Here is a 21,142-nt window from a genome sequence, read left to right on the forward strand (position 1 = left end):
CCCTTAACTCATCACTCTTTGCTCAGGAGCAATGAAATACTTGCAGCTTCCCAAACATGCCTTATCTTTTCCTCTCCCGGGCAACCACACAGATATGCTTTTTTGTACATCACTCTCCCTTGGCTCGTTTCTAGAAGGAGGGTTAACCTCCTTCTCACCCAGGTTCAAGTTGTAGCTCAGCAGGTATGTCTTCAAGGTTAGGAGCACCTGTGAAGTGCTCTAGAAGCACCATACTTCCAGCAGAGCACTTAGCTTAGGACACCGGGCTTGTCTAGCTTAGTTGTCTGTCTTCCCTTCTAGAATGCATGCTTCAAGACGCTGCTACAGGGCTTTCTTACTCACATGCCATCCTAGTCCCTAATTCAATGGCTGGCTCCCAGCAGACACTACAGACATATCTGTCAAGGCATCAACAGAAAAATAATGACTTACCCATTTAACACATACCATAGCATTTATTCATTGCATTCTTTTCTTTTCACCCCATTTAACCTCTAATAATGTGCATTTTACTTACTTTAAAAGCGAACTTTCTTTTAAAAATTACGTATGCCAGAAGGTGATTAATAAGAAACTTAAAGATACAGAAAATTAAAGGAAAAAATGCTCATTTCATTGCAAAAATGCAACACTTATGTTTTATCCTTTGCATGAAGTTTTAAAACTGAGACTCAAAGAAAAGAAATGTCACTATCAAAAAGTAGAATGAAGGGTTCTGGTGAAAAAAATACCAAACACAAATTCTAGGTGACAAACTGAACCTAAAAGATTTACCTGCCAACATGTAGATTAATAAGGCAGTGAGCCAGACAGCTAATGAATTCTTGGTCATGGTTCCCGGGTCCCAGGATCAGGTTCCTGTTTACAGTCAGAACTCTGAGTGAATCCAGGAGAGCTACTTGCTGTGGAACAGTTTTGTGTGCCCGAGAGAACTGGTATAAGATGGTCCTATTCAGGCAGTGGTAAACTGCATCCAGTGACAGTCCCTGTGATCTTCGTTTTGACTGAAGATATGAAAGATGCTTTATTTAGTAAAATGGACACAAATAAAAGATTTGCTTATCGTTCACATGTGAATGTTAGGTTTATTATGTACCAGATGCCATGCTGAGCACTGGGTGCTAAGTTAAAAATAACAAGCTCTTGCTATAATGAAGTTCAGAACCCAAGAGACACATAAACATAATTTAATGAGATGCTATGTACAAATGCACATCCCAGTGAGGAGAGCTGCCAACACTCTTTTGGGGCAGAGCAACCTGAGAACATGAGAAAGTGCCAGCTGGGTAGAGCTGCCTACTACACAAGTTTTGTTAGGATGAAGAGTCTATATTCAAAATTACTTTGAAAAGTTATCTTAAATATTAGTTAAAAGCTTCTTCTGACATTCTCGTTTCATGCCCTCACGTGAGAATTTTTCTCTTTGGCTTAAATACAGTTTTATCTCCCAAAAAATCCTTAGGTGGCATGAAAGAATCTATGCACCATATGCTAATAACACACGCTTAACACTGTTTCCTACTTTCTACATTGTATGTTGAATAAGATTAATCACTTGTGCCAAACCAGGCCAATATTCCTTTGCCCAAGGTACCATAAACACTAAGATGACATCTTCAGAGACAGAAGGACTACGATGGCCCTTATAAAGATCCAATTACAGGAAGAGACTATTCTTTTAATACCAACTCTTCATGCTCTGTAAACCTTTACAGTTTTACATACTGTAAAAACCTATCAAGTCATATTAACTTCAGGTATTTAAACCAAAAGGAAGCTATGTAGCTATCTGGTAGCGAAGAGCGATACCAATGAGAGCCCACAGCTGAGAGGACAGGCAGCGTTACAAGGGACACACAAGCACCTATTCTCAGATTCTACTCACTTGTAATAAGCTGAGCTTTATATTAATTGTTAACACTCATTATCTTATTAGTTACATTTATTTCCAACAATTTTGACACTTTAGGCAAAGTTTTTCAGCAGGAAAACATGTATTCCACAACTCATAGTGATAATGGATTACCTGTGCAATTAGTTGAATTATAAAATCTATAAGAAGTTTAGATTCTTTGTTGAACATGCCTTGCCAAAGCTTGTCCACCACACGTTGTGTGAAATAAAACACATTGTTCACCAATACCTGGTAGCTTCCCCCACTGGTAATAGGCAGAGATGCATCTTCCCCTAAGTTCCAGCAAGAAAAAAAATGTCTAAGAAAATCGATATCAACCAGCGCAAGACCAGATCTGCAAACAATTTAGGTGAAGGCAAAATGAGAACACCCGCTAGATTAAAAAATAAGACCGCTAACTCTTATGTACTAGTTTAAGAAAATGATGCTCACGGCCAGAAATCACGATAAATGTTGAAAGAAATCACTTCCACAGGATAAAAGTGTTACAGATTGAGACTCTAAAGTGAAGTCTCTTACTGCCTTAAGAGTCTGAGGTAAGCAAACAGCTTGAATTCTCAGTGACAGATGGTCTCTGAGAAAAATAAAGTCAGTTTATCAGCTGTAAATTGATTCTGTGGAACTAAATAAAGGGTAAAACAAACCATCAAACAAAACTCTGTATTTTGGAGTATACCTTTAATTAAGCACAGTGAAGTAATATGGGCAAGAGAGCTTCAGACGAATTGGGAAAAAGGAACTATAATCACTGGTGGTGGTGCCAAGGGGTACCTTTTGCCTTGATTACCATCATGATTACCACTGCACTGTTTCTCTCCTCAAAGCTATCTCAGAGTCTTCAGTGTGCTTGCTATAAATATACTGCAGCAAGACTAATCCTCTGAGCCTCCTCCTGACCACAATGTTCTCCCTAAGACCCTTCTTCCTAGAAATTCTGGAGCCTCCATTGATCATGAATTTTTTTCCCACCTAACTCTAAACTATTCCATTACACAAAACTGTCTTTTATGTCTTTATGTATTAAGACTGATACTACATACAACTAAAGTGACAAAAACAAATACAAAAGTTTGACTTCACACATGCTTGCTAAGACAAAACTAATGATTCCTTGGCAAATTTACTTTGCAAAAAAATAGGTAATTTAATGGCATGGAGGTTCTATGATTAACATCATTACTAGGAACTCAGCAAGAAATAGCTAAGTCATTACTTCTCCTTTGAATTCTATCATTGTTCATATATAAATGTTAGTTAGCTCCACTGTAAGTATATCATTTTGTATTTTTACTGTATCTAGATAAAGATATACTGAAAAAAAATGATAATGTGTTTTCAATTTATGTCCTGGAAGCCATTCTAAAGAACATATACAAACCTATGACCCAACAGTTCCTCTTACAGGTCTATATCCAACAGGTACGTATAAATACTGTGCACATGGGTAGACCAACCATCAGGGTAAGTTTACAGCAGCTTTATCTCTAATTGTCTCAAAGTGGAAATTATCAATTGTCCATCATCAGCAAGACAGGTAAATTTATATATTCACATGACAGACTACTACATAGGAATGAAAATAAATGGACTCTTGCTACATGCAACATGAATGAATCTCATAAATATAATGTTGAGTGTATGAAGCTAGACTAAAAAGAATACACATCATGTGATTCCATTTATGTAAGTTCAAAAGCAGGCAAAATTAATCTGTTGTTTAGAAGTTGGGACAGTGACTGGGTTGAGAGTGACTGGGTTAGGGCAGAAGGGCAGTCTCTGGGGTGCTGGCAGTGAGCTTCTATCTCTGTGGTCTCACACTGGCATGCTGTCTGAGTGGTAATTCAGGGAGCTCTATAATTTATTTGTAAGCATATTATAGTAAATTAATTGGAAGGTATTACATATTCATCATAATACAACCTGTTCATGAAATATGGTTTTTAAAACATTTTTTTTTTCTTTCCTTGTCCTCTTCCTGCCACCTCTTGGTGTACAGATATGGACAAGCATCTGAAGTTCTTCTTGTGGTTGATTCTTTATCCCAGACTCAAAGGGAGAAGCTGGACAGGACTTTCTCTCATTATAGAAAAATACAAGTTAAGAGAGGGAAAAAATGTGAAGAAGAAGATAAAGTTAGAAAGGAGATACACTTGGGGTATAAAAAGAGAAGGGGAGTAATTACAGGTACTTTTACAAAGTGAAAATAAAACATCGCATTACCCAATAACACATCAGCGGCAAGCAAATGATCCATCACACTATCCAAAATGTAAGTTTGAAATTCTTTTTGCTGAGTTCTTGTAGATCTTTCAGGGGATGCCTAATCAATAAAATTTAGAATTAGAAACAGAACCAACTAAACAAAGACAAGTATTACATAACTATAAATTTTTTAAAAACCTACGGACAAATAATAAAATATGACATGAGAGACAGTATATATATATATGATTATACTCTTTCTCGTTTTTCTGACCACAGAAAAAAAAAACAAACCTGACACGCTTGAATATTTTCCTCCAAAAGCAGTATTCTAAACAATTTAAGTATTTAATAAATATTTAATAGTTTATTATTATAATTTCACTTCCAGGGCAGCTGTAAATTTATCATGAGACTATAAATCATAAAGCCATTAAAACAAACACAAAAGCTCAGGAATCTAGTAATCAAAAGGGTAAAGTCAATGGGGAAAGAAATATTTAAATCAAAAAATTAATTAAGCACACAATTTAGCTCTGAACTTCCTAGGTATCAAGAAGGAGAAAAACAAGACAGTTTTGTTTACAAAGCTTTTTATTTTCTACAAAGGAAGCACACACTAACACATTGTTATCAACGATGTTTTCCTAAAATTGTTCTAAGGAATGTTCTCTGTGGGTTTTTATAAAGAGGACAATGAATAACCCTGTTAACAGTCTTTACAGTATTAAGTATTTAACACTTTTTACAGTATAAAGATGATTTTAAAAGTTATCTTGAATAAAAGCTTAGGGCATAAAGCTAAACTACAGTCCTTTGATGGCATTTCTATGGGTAATTAGGGTAATACAGTTCAGGTACATAACTTTCAAGTTCTAAGTTGAGTCATGGCAAAACACTATGAACACAGAGATGAAAGGTAAGAAAGATCCCTTTGTCATCCTTCTCAAATACCAGTATCCTTAGCTGGCTTTTGATAGGAGTTGTATATTGGAACAACTCAACAAGTTCATATAAAGTTGTTTCTTAAAAAAAAAAAGAGATCTGTATGTTCTAGATACACAGTATAGCGTTAATGCTATCCTAGGCATACTATTCACAGGCACAACATTAATGCCTTGCAAGTGAAATTAATGAACATATTTCTTCTTACACAGATCCAAGACTATGTTTATGATCATGTTACAAAAGTGGACTTCAGAACACTGTTCTGCTTTCTGCATTTAAAATTAAAATTTGCTCCATTTGGAAAAACCATTTCTTTTTACCTTTTTTCAATATGGTACTGTTAAATGTTTTAAAGGAGCAGTTAAAAATCTCAATTCTGTGTTTAGATCAAAGATATTACTCTAAGGACTTGAAAACCAACAGCTAAACCAAAATTCTAATGAACATTTCCCTGTTTTGCTGATAAGACATTATTTAAAAATGATATAATATGGGTTTAATAATAGTTAAAAGAATATTGGTGCTTAGGAGTTCGGTTTGGTATTAGAATAATTTGGGGAAAAATGAAGGACATATCACATTGGTTTTAATCTTAAATTTTCCTATGCAGTTGAACAGATGAATGCAATAGTCAGCAAGAGAGTTGTGGCCAAAGCCTGCCTCTGCCTCATGCTGAGAGTGACTTTGAGACCCCAGCCCTACCAACTGAAGGGAAACGGAGAACTTCTAAGCGATAAGCAGCAGACTGATAGGTCATCAGATCGGAGATCGTTTTATCAAACAGCTTGAGTGATCAAAATTTACTAAGGAGTAAGGCCCTCCACTTTCAGAAAGATTTAAGCACCACTGAAGACAGCAGTGTTCCTTCAAGATCATAATCAACTCAAGAAGGGTACTGGGATAGATAAGCAGTAATGAGTAGGGTTTATTACATATTAACTAGACAGTTTTGGAGTCTACAAAAGAGACTATAGAACAGAGAGAAGTAGCTTGACCGGTCAACAATATTTATTTGTGCTTAAAATTATAAATATTCTTTTGTATTCTATAAGCATTTAAGCCTGGCTCAGTCACCAATAGGCATTTAATCCTGTGATTCCTCTCATTCAAGTGGTTACATGAGTGATTATGACCCAGAATTTACACTTGTTATTGGTTTTAATTGCTGAGTTCAAATGCTCTAGCTGAGATTTATAGTAACCTCACTTTTCAAGGACTTCAGACTTTCTGAAGGCATGCACAGTTGTCTCAGAGGTGCTTGCTTTTTTTAAAAACAATTAAGGGATTACTATTACATACCATACACAGTGATTGCTTTTATACATGTTATCTCAATCTGCAAAAAAATCTCTTTGAAGTAGATACCATACCCGTTTTAGAGAGAAGGTAACTGAGGCTTCAAGAGGTTAAGTCACTTGGTCAAGCACAAGTAGGATTCAAACCTCAGTTTCTTTGATGCCAAAGTACTCAGCCTCACCTGCTATATACCATACTCTTGGGGCTCTACTAACAATCTCCATGTGGAAGTTAATAAATGCACAGGAGCAACTCTGCTGCAATCTCCTTCCCATTCTTTTAGCCCAGGAGACAACCAGGATGAGTTCAGGGCAGAGCGAAGAGAGGATAAGCACTAAGGTCTGCTCCAGCCTCTGGCTGTCAGACCCTTCCTCCCTGAAAACAGTGCAGCCAGCCAACAGCATCAATCTTTAAAGACTCACAGCCTCTTTTCTGAGGCCTGGGGACACCACACAGAATCTTCACACGCACCCAGATACCTGCAGCCCCGGTGACAGCCCTGAAGCTCTGGGGGTCTTCTGCTCTCTGTCTGTAATGGTCTGAAGCCTTTAAAGAAGAGGATTTGGGGCTTCTTCCCTCTGACTGCAGCATTTCTTGGACCAACTTTCTTCTCTGCTGTTTTATAGTGCTCTCTTTGCCCACTTTTGCCACTCTTTTTTATGTGCCAGGCACTGTGTATGAATCCCAAGTATAACAACTTACTCAATTCTCGTAATAGTTGGCCGAGACTGTTTCTATTTTAATACTATTTTTAAAATGGGCCAACTGTAAGGGGTAAAGAGAACTGAGCTTGGCCATACAGCTATAACTAGCACACATTTAATTTCTCAAAGTAGTTTTTGCTGGGTGATTTACATCTATTTAACTCTTACAATGATCATCCAGGGGAGACTGTGTGAGTGTGAGTGTGTGAGTATGTGTGTGTGTGTCTGTGTGTCTGTGTATCTTATTCCCCAGAGAATTAATTTACCTCAGTGAGATTAAAATGCTTATATAGTAAACAATAGGGACAGAATTCAAACCAGGTATTTCTCACTCTAAATCTCCTGCTTTTTCTATTACACCACACTGCCTCTCATGTATCTGGCCTCAGTGTCACACTCAAGCCACTCTACACAAATGGGAATCTTTTACTTTGACAGACTGCTAATAAAGTAACCTCATGTGTTCTTTAGTAGACAGGACCAAGTAGATTCTTGTATGATGAAATTCCAACAATCACAGACTGAAGACGGACGGACTGGCTCAAGTGTACTGGACTGAAGTGCAGTTGGTTCAGACCCCTTTCCTCAGGTAGGTAAGACATACAATAATTCACTTTTTGAATTTCTTCAGAGACAAAGACTTTGTAATCATAACAGTCAAAATCAAATGTAGTTTATTTCTTTACACCACAGGAAGACATAGAGTTCAGTAATATTTTCACTAAATATTTTTTGTATGTGTATTCTGTATATGTGCATTAGATTTGAAGTTCCTCAAAGTATTAAGTTAGTTTTTAAAAGAAAATTTCTCTTATTAGATGGTATTGCACCTTCCTGTTTGAGAACTGCCAGGGATGTAATTACAGTTAAGTGATTTGAAAACACTTAAAAGAACACATCAAATTAGCACTGGCTAATTTGGTGAGAGGAAAGGACACATGCAAGTTGGTCCCTAACTTTAAGGCCTTTGTAATCTATCTGTGAGTGCCACTACCTCTCCCTGAAATATAACCTTTGCATTGTACCAGTTCCCTAGTACAATCAGACACAATTCCACTATTGGGCAAATTAGCACCCACACAATGAGAATGTTACTTCAAGGTTTATACATGTTATGTCAAATTTTCCCTACTGAAAAACACAGAAAACCAAATAGATGACATTTACATCATTTATCCATGGTAGTTAATTAGCTTTTAGGGATCCTAAAAGACTAAAAATGCTGTTACCAGATTTATACACTCACTCCAACTTCCACATATACGTATTTTACTTTTTGGCTCAGTTATGCCTTCTTACACACACCTCTTCTGAACTTTATTTTGTTATTTTCTGATTACCATTTTATTTTGCACAGAATGCTTCAAACTCTTACCCAATACCCTAAGAAACTGGCCATCTCTTATTTTTAAAGTTTCTGAAGAGGACAAGCTCTACCAGGCATGCTTTTAAATTATATCACAAGGATTCTTGATGAAATAACTATTTTTCTGCCAATATCAAACATTGTGATCCTGTTTAAACTGTTTAGCATGACTGGTACTTTAATCAAATAAGCAATGTCTTTGAATTGACCAAACAGACATTTTCATGAGTAAGATAAAAACATCAGCTGTGGGTTTAAGGTTTCAAGTAAGAAATTAACTGTATTAGCCACTAGAGGGAGCAAAGAGCATGTTTAGTTGTCAAGCTGTTGAGAACAGGTAGAAGTTGCTCAGAAAGAAGTCATCTGCACTGATTGAATCTTTCATGAAACATTATTTTCAGAACTTTGGCATATACTGCCTAACCCTATTTATATGAATTGGCCAAAAGAATATGAATGTATAGGCTACTAATTTTACATTAAATTTCCTTTCTGTAATCTTTATTTTTTCTTGAGATTTTTCTAGGTGAACATTTGGTTTTCAGGGATGGACAATTCCTAAACCCAGCAGTGTGGCCACTTCGGAGCTCATTTTCTGATGCACCAGCTGATTCGTATCACTTATCGAGCAAGTGCAATGCACTGAATTTTTATCCCCCACCTGCTGCCCCACCCCCACAGTTCAAGTGCAAGCCCTAATCCTCAATGTGATGGGAGTAAGGGGGACAGCCTTTAGGACGTAATTAGGTTTAGATGAGGTCACGAGGGTAGACCCCTCTGTGGGGATTTTTGCTCTTATAAGAAAAGGAACAAACACCAGAGCTCGCTTGTGCTTTCACTCAGCCGTGTGAGATAGCGAGGCAGCCATCTGCTAGCCTGACAGCTTGATAGCAGAGGCCACCAGCACCTGGCACCTTGATAGCAGACTTCTCTGTCTCCAGAATTGTGAGAAATAAATGTCTGTTTTCAGCCACCCAGTCAATGGTATTTTGTCCTACCAGCCTGAGCTGACCAAGATATAGCAAGCAACCTGGACATTTGCTGTGTGAAGTAAATCCAGGAAGTGCCTATGGAACTCCTACTAAGTACAAGGCATTTATGTCATTTATGTCATAAGCTGCAATGGGTACTAAGAGTAGCAATACCAGCAATGATACTTAAGAGGGAGTTATAAGCTGAGGAGACAATGCTGCTGTAAATGTCTAGGGAAGGAGTTGGCATGCTAAAGCCCATGGGTCACATCCACCCTGTGCCTGTTTTTGTAGTTAAAGTTTAACTGGAACAGTTATGCTTATTCATTTATGTATGGCTGCTTTCTAGCTACAATGGCAGAGGTGAGTAATTGTGACAGACTGTATGGCCTGCAAAATGTAAAATACTATTTGGCCCTTTAAAGAAAAGTTCGTAAATTCCTGGTCTAGGAAAATGGTAATAAAGGACTGAATCAGGGACATACTTGCAGAAATGTAATGAAGAGAAACAAATTGGTAGGGTACATGGTACATCTGGGATAAAAAATTTCCATAGCCCATGTTATGTTCTGCTATACAACCCAGAATTAGAAATCTGAAAGGTATTCTGCATAAAACTTGCTTGGTTACTAATGTTCTAATCATAGAAACAATGCCAAAGAAAAGAAGTGCATTTCTTAGTCTTTACCTCCAACAAAAGATCAATTAGTGGAGTCTGCTTGCTGGCAGGGGTAAGACAGAGGTTGTCTATTATTAAGACCCGCATGAAATCAAAAACGAACTTTTTAGCTGGGTGGTTGGTCAGATACGTCTTGGCGCCCACATTGCAGTACTCTGACTGGCTCCTGTTCATCCCTGTGTCTGCTGCAAAGGCTTTAAATTCTTCGGCTGGAGATCCGACTTCATCATCGAGATCAGTCACCTAGTAATATCAAGTGGAAATACATGCTAGTCACATTCAATTTTGGTATTTTTACTTCTGCATCTCCCAAAAACCAAACTATAGGGCAACAGTATTTTCCTTCAACATTTACCTCCTACTAAGCAACTCAAAGATTACCCCACTTTGCTTTACTTGACCCTCCTTTCAAAATAGTGATCGGGTACAGTATGTTACAGTTACTCAACACATGCTTCTAATATTAAACTACTGACTGGCCACTAACCATGTATCTGTTTTATGTTGAATTTTATTTCTATTATGGAAAACTACATTTAAAATAAACTAAATGATGAGAATGACTGTATCTGCATATTTGAAATATACCTACTGAGAAGCCAAAAGTCACATAATTTCACATAAAGATCTGGCATAATGATAACACCTAGGACTGACCCATTTCTGCAGCTTAAAAAAAAACCAAATAAACAAAACAACAATATAACTAGTGTCAATTCTGAGCCACCAGGAAAAGGAAGATGAAACAGAAGAGAGATTACAAGATGCTGACAGGGAAGACATTGAGATATTATTGAAAGTCTATTTTAACCAAAAAGGAAGATTATAAAATTATAAACAAGTCAGAGTTTTAAGGTCATATGCTATACTTGTCTTAAAAACTGCCACAATTTTAGAATGAATAATTCACCTTTATACATGAAGAAAAATTAATATGAAGGTAGGTTTTTAAAAAATGTCTTAAATTTTTTATCAAAGAATAGTTGATATACAGTATTATATTGGCTTCAAAAGAACTCCAGGTCCTAGAGTAGATGGTGGAAATAGGGAAAACATAAAATTCTGAAGTACTATGGAGGAAAAACTGTTATTTGGGCTTGTTTAAAAGGACAAAAGAAGCATCAATCCTATATATGTTTCTAGTGTATTAAATTAGTACAGAATATGAAAAATACAAGTTGGACAAAATAAGAGTTGAATGGAAAAGACAAACATATTTCATTTTTTATAAAGATAACCAATCCCATAATTTATTTGCAAAGACTAAAGATAGGAAATGCCTCATTCCTGAGATAGAGATAAATTGGTCTGACTGGAGTTCTGTAACCTGGGAAGAACATTTCACAACTACATAGCTATCATCACATTAAAGTAAGAAATGGATCTACAACCATTTGGGGAGGGAAGTTACTAAAAAGGGACTTAGAAGAATATGATAAATGAAAACAGAGGTAGAGTTCACTACTATTTCAGGGGAAAGCAGGAGAGTGGTGGGGGGGGCCAGACGCCAGATGGTGATGTAAGAGGTGAAGCAGAGAGTCATGGGACTGTGATGTGGTCAGAAGCTTCAAAGAATGGCAAAAAAAAAAAAAATCTGCTAACCATTGGAGCAGACTAAATGCAGTTTGACATTTTCCTCCCCCTTTCCTACCATCTCCGAGTAAGGGCGGATGTTGAAGGGGAAGACGGTTGCTGCTAGAGCGCACAAGAAATCAGGGCTCATCCACATGGAGGCCAGGTCTGGGACGTTGTGATATAAGTATCTGAAGAACTGCATCAGGGTCACCGGATATTCTCGGAGCCAAGATCCCTCTTCTTCTGATTGCCAAGGCTGCCGCAGGGACAGGAAAATAAACGGTATGTTAGAGACACTGACACTAAAAATTACTTTAAACTCCAAGATGTCTGACTCTTCCTTGGAGTACTCACAGCTCCATCCATAACTGGAGTCAGTGGTTTTGATTTTCATCATTCGGGCATGACTACAGCTGGTGCTCACAGCGGCTGTGTCACCAATAGAGATGCCCCATCCTCCAGCCCGCCAGAGTAGGGAGTGAGGTAAAAGATGGGGAAGTTACCGCGCTTCTCTGAGCCTCACTCTGTCACATGTAAAATGACAAGAATAGTGCTCTTAACCATTCAGCAATGTGATACTGTGACTTATAATAAGAAATACATATGTGGTTTTTGTCCCATTCCTGGCACAGAGCTCCTGCACCCTTAGAATTTCCTAAGTGATGAGAGACATCCCAGTGCCTTTTGGCGGTCAGAACAGCCCCTTTCAACCACAACCAAGTTAATGCTACTGAGGTGACTCTGGGGAAGCCTGTGAGGATAGAGTCGCCCAGAGGAACCGAACCATATGATCAGGAGGTTCAAACCTTCAGCCAAAAAGCTCACCATCCCCCAGCCTCCAGGAGGAGAATGGAGACTGGAAATTTCGCTCAAGCACTAAGTGACCAATGATTTAATCAGTTGTGTCTACATAATGAAACATCCATAAAAAAACAGAAGGAGCGGGTTCAGAGAGCTTCTGGGCTGGTGAATACATGGAGGTGCTGGAAAAACACACGTTGGAGAGGACATGGAAGCTCCATACCCCTTCCTACATACCTTGCCCTATGAAGCTCTTCCATCTGGCTGCTCCTGAGTCCTATCCTTTTATCATAAACTAGTAATCTAGTAAGCAAAATGTTCACCCAAAGCATCAGTGACAACCTGGACTTGTGATTAGTGTCTGGCAAGTCTTGTGGAACTGAGCCCTTAACGTCTGGGATCTGATGGGGATCTGATGCTATCAGACAGTGTCAGGACAGAACTGAACTGTGGGACATCCAGCTTGTGTGGCAACTCCCCTCTACCCCCCAACGTATTTGATGACTTGAAGCATCAGAAGTAAAGCAGAATTGTAGCAGAATACTGAGAATAGAGAAGACACACAAGAGTGTGTTTTTCCTTCAGAGCAAAACAACAACAGAAATGATAGAAAAGTTAACAAAAACTAATATATTTGAACAATGCCTATCTTCTGATACTTGCCCACAGAATGGTGTTTTTTTTAAATCTTAGATTTTTTTTGTATTTGTCTATGAACAGGAACCAAAACAAAACTCCCCAAACATTCTAAATTAATACATTTAATCATAATGTTTTCTAAGACTGTGTAAGAATAGCTTTGACTAAGAATAGTTAGGTGCTAGGAATCCAAAGTATCTCATTAATAATTCCTCTTACAATGTGGTCCTGAATTATGTAAACAAATTAAGTCATTATTCACAGTATTCCTAGAAGATAGGTACATACATTTTCTCATTCACTCTTTCAATTCTTCATATCTAAGAAAAAATTAGAACAGAAAAACCAAAAATAGATATAAAATAAACTAGCCCTAACATTAACCTCTAAATCAAAGTGTTTTTAAAGTTCAAATGATGTTATTTTAATGACATATACTACAATATTCATTATATATGCGTATACATTGTAATGTGTGTTTTATAGCATTAATAACATCAGTTAACAATCACAAAGCACTTACTATATACTAAATACTCTTGTTAGTGCTTTGTGTATACATTAATTCATTAAATCTTCACAACAACCCTAAGAGATAAAATTCTACTATCACTAGCATTTTATCCATGAGGAAAATGAGGCACACAGAGGCTAGTATGTCTGAAGTACCAGAGATGGGGTCTGAACCCAGGCGGGACTCCAGAGGCCATGGTCTTAACAACTGTGCTATCTGTCCTTACAGGAGAGATAACAAAACAGGTTAAGTTTCCAGAGACCATGCAGTAAATAGGTAGTTATGATACCAAAGGCATCTTCTATGTAAAAAAAAATACCACAGGCAGGAGGAACTGTCAAGAGGCAACCTCGCTCAGTAAACTTACTGAGTTGAGCATGCTGCGGAGCATTCCCAGTAATAAAAAAGCAGCTTCTGTGCACACGTTGTGGATAGAAGAGACCACAGTTCCACTGGAGGCAGGGACTCCAAAGATAAATGTCCAAATGGAATCTAAATCAAACTGCAGAGGTAAAAGTGAATAAAGATTAGCCACTGTTGATTTTTTTCAGGAGAGACCCTCACGAGTTCTAATATTCTAAAATTTCTTTGAAACTAATTCATGCTTTTGATGAAGAGGTAAAAGACCACAACTTCTCCCTTGTATATTTAAAACTCATTATTACATTTATGAAGAATATGTGAATACTATCCATCATCCTTTCTTAGGTTCCTATGCTAACAACATTGTTTTCCACTTTCTTTCTCTAAAGAAAACAACCAAAAAATAAAATATATGCCAGAAGATGAAATAACAGAACTGATGATTTTAAACAGGATTTAACAGTACACCCAATTCACTTTTAGATTATATACAGATAAGATTTGACAAAATAAAAATCAGCTGAGATTTATTCGCAGCAATTTTATGTAACATTTTACGATGTGGTACCATGCTTATTTTGAAAATTACATAACCAACCAAACTCTGCTAAGCATGAATCTGTATCTTGATTTAAGGTAAGGGTATAGATTTTGTGTTTTAATTTAAAAGGTTTTGTCAATTGCTAGAATTGATCTGAATTGCATTTGGCACAATGATGGAAGTAGAGTTGAATTTCAAAGTAAATTCCTACCTTTGCCATGCCACAAAAATAAGCTATGTACAGGTACCCACAAGTCTTCACCATTAAAAATGAAAGAAAGCCTTACTGTTTGCCTAATATGGATATTCTCTTTCATTAAGAAATTCAGAATATTTTTCTCATCAGAACTTATACTAAGAATCTTGTCACACCCACCCAAGTAATTTATGGCATACATACCACCCCATTTTTAATTTCACAGAAATGAAATTATATTTCTAAATTTAAAAAATCACATAACTCAAAATAATTTTTTAGATTACCATTAAATATAATCCAAAGTCTTTTATGCACATATAATCACAGAGTATCCATAAAGAGAAAAAGACCAAATGGGGAGAAAGGACCTCTGGAAAAATTTTCTATGGGATTTTCAGATTTTTCTGTCCCAAACAAAATCCTAAATGTCAGAAAGGGATGGAATGAATTGTGATTAACCCCCGACTCTATGGTGATTTTTCTGGTGTGTTTAATTACATTTATACCTTACTAGATAATTCCTACCTGGCAACCCTGCTTACATCGGCTGCTGGTGACAGGCACACTGACCTGCAGGTTCTCAGGCAGCTCACTAACTGGCTGCTGCAGAAACAATGCCATGAGAAGAAAATAGAGAGCGGGGACATTAGTGTGTTTAGGAAGGAATGACTGGAGAACTGGAAAACCAGGAGAATGACAGGCATCCCGGTTAATCTCCCTGACCGTTGATCTCCCACCGGCACTCCTGCCCACATTGAATCCTAAAAGAAGAGGAAATTTAACAGTAAGTATAAAACTAATCATCAATTACCACACTACATTAACAAAAGGAGTAATTCAGTATATGTAACATTTCCATCCAGAACACTCATATTAATATAGTCAATTAACTATTCAATTGCTAAAATTAATCTGTGAGTCAAAAGTTTTACTTTACCATGTCTTTGACTTAAGCAAGCCTATTTACTAGGATATAGGTCTTGAAACATAGCTGACACAGTCAGATATGAGAGGTAATATAAATTCTACTTGTTAAAATAATTATCTCAAAAGAGCTCTCACATTTCCCTAAGAAGAAGGTAAAATGCAAAATAAAAGCAAAGTTTAGGATGCTACAAAAATGTAACTTAAAAATATAATTGCTACAATATACTTAATAGATTTCAATTATCCAGAAAACCATGATAAAACTAGCTAACCTAAAATAATCTACAAATTTAAAGACCAAGTGAATAAGCAAAAGAATCTTTTCTTACAGCATGGTCTGTTTTTCTGATGGAAGGTTGCCCAGCAATGGGACAGCAAATCTGAGCTCGCTGTGACTGTGGCTACCTGAACATCCAGAGCCCTTTCTAGAAATAGAGCTCTACCAGGAAATGGTTGTTTCTTATTACTGTAGGTTACAGCATCAACCTATCGATCCTGTTTCCTCAGTTACATAACTAATTTCAGGAGCCAGCTCAAGCGTTTAGTTCTTTTGCCACCCAAACCTAGTAGAGTGCTCAATGCAGGATAAACAGTGGCCAGTCACAAAGGAAGACCTTAATGAAATGATTAAGGAAGCACATACTTGATACCATTTATATAAAAGAGAAATTTGTGTCCAGGTGGCATTTAAAATATTTTATCCTAACCAACGGCTCAGTGTGATGTGAATTCATCTTTTGATGTGTGCTCTTCTAACAAAAATTTTTACAGCAATCTACAAACCTTTTTCATCTCATTTCTCAAACACAGTGAACATGTGAATTAGAAATTGCTATTATCCTTTTCTTAACATAAAATATATGCAATTTGTTGAAAGTTGTGAAGTTAATGAGTGGTGGCACTAGGACTTGTTCCTGCAGTCACTCTTTCAGAGCCTATAAGGTATTCTGCAGCCCTTGGCCTTCTTAATGACATCACCACATTTCTGAAAGTCTGGCTGCATTAGGACACTGGGTGATTTTGTTTACAGTGAATTCTAAATGAATTTCTAAGTCTACAAAACTCTAGAGCGTTAAGAGCTTTTGAATAAGAAATCAAAAGACAAAGCATATTTTACACATTAACTAGGAAATAAATTTTGATTAAACTACAGGTCCTTAATGAAAACCAATACTGGCATTTACCTTCCTAAATTCTCATACTCTGTTTTTCCCTATAATTACTCTTAAGGAATACTTAATATGTTACAATTAAGCATTAATTTAGACTCAAGTTACAGCTAAGCTACTGGAAGGTATTGTTATAAAGAAAAATTTGACAAGTAATAAATGTGAGTAAAACATTCAAAAACTTGTTGCTCATCCAAGAGAAATGTAATCAATGAGATCATACATACACTACACACACACACATATATACGGTGTATATACACACATTATGTATCAGATAGATACTCAGACAAAATTAAATTGTGAATCATCTTTAAATTAAACACCTAAATTTCTCATTTTGAACCAGAGCAGTATATGCATGGTGTAAGCAGGTATCAATGAAGGACAAACAAATTCTAAGGTATGAAGTTAGGAAAGTCAGACAGTAAAAGCACATTTTTATGATGTGAAGTGATGTAGGGCAGGAGGAAAGACAAGACTAACAGAAGACAAATACTTATACATTATTACTATCTGACTCAGGAACCTTATATATGGAACAGTCTTAACTTCCTAGTTAAGGAAATTAATCCTTAATGTGTATTTGTCAGGCTTACTTCCCATAAAATAGAACCTATATACCATAAAATATACTTTTCTCTGGAATCATTAAGGCCAAATGAGATGATATATGCTAAGGAATCTTGCAACATGAAAGACTGTGCTATATGGATCTTAGGTGTTATAACTATTGCAGTGTTTGGCTTTCAATGAGAAGCAATGCTGTCAATTAGCACTTAAAACTCTCATATTCGGTTGTGCTTTTTCACTGTTTATTCTGTAAGTAGCTATTATTAAAGTCATTAAGCTAAGTTTCTTGCTATCAAACTGTTTATAATAATGTTTGTAGGCTGTATTCCTCCCTTAGAGTCAATGCATATCTACGAAGATAATTTAAAATGCACATTTTAAAGCAGACAATTTTGAGAAATCATTTGTTGAGTTTTTCTTCACATAGTTTCTTCAGACATTTCCCAGATGTGAAATGACAACAATCCTATGCTGTAAGCTGTCTTATCATTTGCTTCAATATTTGACAAAGTAGTGCAGATAGCACTGAAGTCCTGATACTTTTATTTTTTTTTAAGTTGCACATTAAATTCTAATCCCTAATTTCCTCACTTGACAAGACAAAGTCGGTAGTCTTGATGTTTGTTGCACAATACAATTAAATAAGATTTCGACTGTAATAAGGACAAATATTTTTTAACTACTTTAAGAATTGAATTACTATAATTTTCAGTAAAAACATTATCTTAAATATCTATTTTTTAAAGTAAGATCATTAGTATGAACAAAAATATACTAGTTCAAATGAATTTAACATAGGAAAGTATAATTTCTATACTTAAACATTTAGTTCCATGTTTGAAACAGCATAAACTAGTTGTGTTTTGGCTGAATAAGGGGCTTTGGCTGAAACTGAGCTTGAATCCTCGAGTGGCAGTATAACCTAAATGTTAAGAAAGCATACGGTTTGGATCTGAGCAACCTGGATTCAAATTTTGACACCCCTTAGCTGGTGAGTGACTTCACCCATATGTCTTCACTTTCCGTGTAAAATGCATATGACAGATAGCATTTACACCTTGTAGGGTTATGGTGAAAATGAAATAAGTAATTGTGAAAATCAAAGTATTTAGTAACTAGCACAGAATAAGAACTCAAAATACTAATCATTATTAATTCAATTCTGATAATTAGTAAACTATTTATGTAGAGATCAGAAAAGGAAATATACAACAAAAAGATCACAAGGAATTTCCTTGAATTTTCACATCTTAACATTCTGTTTCTGACCTGTTTGATTTGCAATTAAAAAAGCTAAATTTGAACCTTTATAAGCTTTTTATCTTTCATTAATTCATGATAAACTTATGATTCTTAATGCTTGTCAGATTAACTGAAGAGTATAATCTTATGTAAGGCTTAAAAATAAAACAAAACACAACACAACAGCCATTTTAAAGCCAGACTGTGGAAGTCCCATACCTAACACAGTTCCAATCTTATTAGTTAAGACAGAATCCGTCTGCTCCAGCCACCCCCCACCACTGAGTCCCTCCTTAAACTTGATAAGCACAGACTGATTGCTCAGCAAGACAACGAGGACCCTCACGGCCGCTGTGACTGTGGTGGGGTGCAAGTGCTCCTCCATGAACATCGTGATCCAGTCAAAACCCAGGGTCTTGACCAGTTCTTCACAAGCTCTGTTCAAAAAAACAGATTAAAAGATAAGACAAAACACATTGATTTCAAGGATTACGACCTCAAGTTACAAAGAAAAATAAGATTAGGTTTTATATAAATTTCAGGATCTATAAAAAATCTATTATATTATATTGTCAATGGCAATTCTTTCGTCTACTATGGATTAACTAGTAAGAACAACTGGTACGATCAATTCTGAAAAGATTTTACTTACTGCAAATTAATGCTTGTCTTTTCTTTAGATGTGTAAACTAGTTTTAGCAAGATATCTAGAAGTCTGTTCCTCAAAAGTATAAGATTAGCAGATACAAGACCTCCGAACTCTTCTTCAGTTCCTACAATGAAAATAAATACATTAAATTGCTCTAGTAGATAAACTAGGATAAAAAAGCCGACACTGTTCCAGATAATCTGAATGGAAAATACAACTTTAAGAAAATATTTTCTCTAGGAATACTTTTCATTAAAGTGGACAACAAAAAGGGTCCATTAAATCCTTTCTCTTTGGAATCTTGAAAATTGTTCATTTATATCTGACATTATCTAAACAAGTGACAATAAAGTCTGTGAGCCCTTTTTACATTAATATTCCACTCCCTTACCAATGGGGGGTGGTAATCAAATATGGATCACGTGATTAAAATAGTCCAAATCCTTAATTTCCACATTATTTTTGAAGGACATAAATAAATTTACCAGTTAAAATAGGAAGCATATTAAGTAAATATGATTCATAAAGGGAAGTTAGAATTAAACAGCATACAAGAGAAGCAAAAGGCATTCAAATGCACAACAGAAATAAGAAAGGGGAGGAAAACAGTAAGCTTATGGTTCTCAATGGACAGTGGCTGGGAACACAGAGGACCAAGCATCAATGGCCCAGTGTTCTAGGCCAAATTCTGACACTGACAGGCTATGGATTAAATAAATCACAATCCACATGCTTTCCCTTATTCCAGAATTGAAGCTCAAGCTAAATTTTACCTACCATGTTTATATGCTTTTACTTGTCTGGGCAAGGGGCTGTTTTTACCTTTAAACACTGTTGTTTCAAAATGCTAATTTAGTGTCTTTATTATTGGGGAGGGTGCTTTAAGCTTACCAAGGGGAGCTCATGATTCTCTCCCCTTCTAAGATGCATAGGACCCATCAATTTATAAATTGCCTTATGGAAGCATACTACACAACTTAAATCAATACAGGCATTATTTCCTTTTTTCAATTATTTCCTTTCAATAAAATGACAATCTACACAGAAATGAACAATTCTCCTTATGTCTGGCTTTCTTTCAGTTATGCTTCCCCTAATTTTTAAATATTGTTTAAGACAATTAACTCTGAAAAGAATTTCCAGGTTAACTTCTTCCCACTCAATATGATACTTCATTCCACATTGCATTGCCTTTTATGTTATTTATTTCATTTTGCAGTGATTATTATTATCACCATTCAGCAACATTCAAACCATTTTCTTTTTTGTAGGTATGTCCTGAATACTGTGTAAGCTACTAGAAAGAAAAAAGTATGGTTTTACATATTTGGAACATATTATACTTAATATAGTCTTCAGTTTGTAGCAAATAAACAATAAATGTTCTATATTAACAAGACCAGCAATGTGTTTCTGATTTCCTCTCTTATTTCAAAGGGCAGTGATGTGATGAGGAGAAGACTAATCAACCTGTCAGGTGAACAGAAAAATTGGTAATTTATACATCTTTCCCACTATGGTCTTAACTAATGGAATTTTTATAGTACTTGCTGTGGTTACTGAATTCAAATGGCTAAGAAGAAATACAGAGAATAGAGAAATATTTTCCTACATATTTTTTATACTTGAAATAGATGCATCATGTTTCCAAAGATTTTTAAAGTACTTTTTGCTTTCTAGTTCCTGTTTAATTGGCATATATTAATTCAGAACTTAAATACTTAATTTTTGCATATGGTAGAAAGATATAGTGGTTAAAAGCTTAGAATGTTGGTGCGGACTACTTGAATTCAAATGCAGTAGCATGCTCTCAGGTGAGTTTCTTCTGCTTAACCCTTCTGGGGCTCAGTTTTTTTCCTTGTAAAATTG

At 36.1% G+C, this 21,142-nt stretch overlaps 1 protein-coding gene across 8 annotated transcripts in view; it reads right to left on the reverse strand.

The window, feature by feature from the left end:
* WDFY3 (WD repeat and FYVE domain containing 3) overlaps window positions 1–21,142 on the reverse strand; it is a 275,767-nt gene that overhangs the window by 67,162 nt on the left and 187,463 nt on the right. For 7 of the 8 annotated variants that reach the window (XM_036906343.2, XM_036906345.2, XM_036906342.2 and 4 more), the window contains 9 exons: window positions 19,277–19,397; window positions 18,844–19,061; window positions 15,239–15,474; window positions 13,978–14,112; window positions 11,733–11,912; window positions 10,091–10,324; window positions 4,136–4,235; window positions 2,027–2,187; window positions 775–1,004 (listed from right to left, as the gene is read on the reverse strand). In XM_036906343.2, coding sequence (XP_036762238.2) covers window positions 775–1,004; window positions 2,027–2,187; window positions 4,136–4,235; window positions 10,091–10,324; window positions 11,733–11,912; window positions 13,978–14,112; window positions 15,239–15,474; window positions 18,844–19,061; window positions 19,277–19,397 — 1,615 coding nt within the window. The remainder of the gene's footprint in view (window positions 1–774; window positions 1,005–2,026; window positions 2,188–4,135; window positions 4,236–10,090; window positions 10,325–11,732; window positions 11,913–13,977; window positions 14,113–15,238; window positions 15,475–18,843; window positions 19,062–19,276; window positions 19,398–21,142) is intronic. The other variant, XM_036906344.2, reaches the window with a different exon arrangement.

The sequence above is a fragment of the Manis pentadactyla genome, chromosome 5, assembly GCF_030020395.1.
Source record: "Manis pentadactyla isolate mManPen7 chromosome 5, mManPen7.hap1, whole genome shotgun sequence".
Classification (NCBI taxonomy): Eukaryota; Metazoa; Chordata; class Mammalia; order Pholidota; family Manidae; genus Manis; species Manis pentadactyla.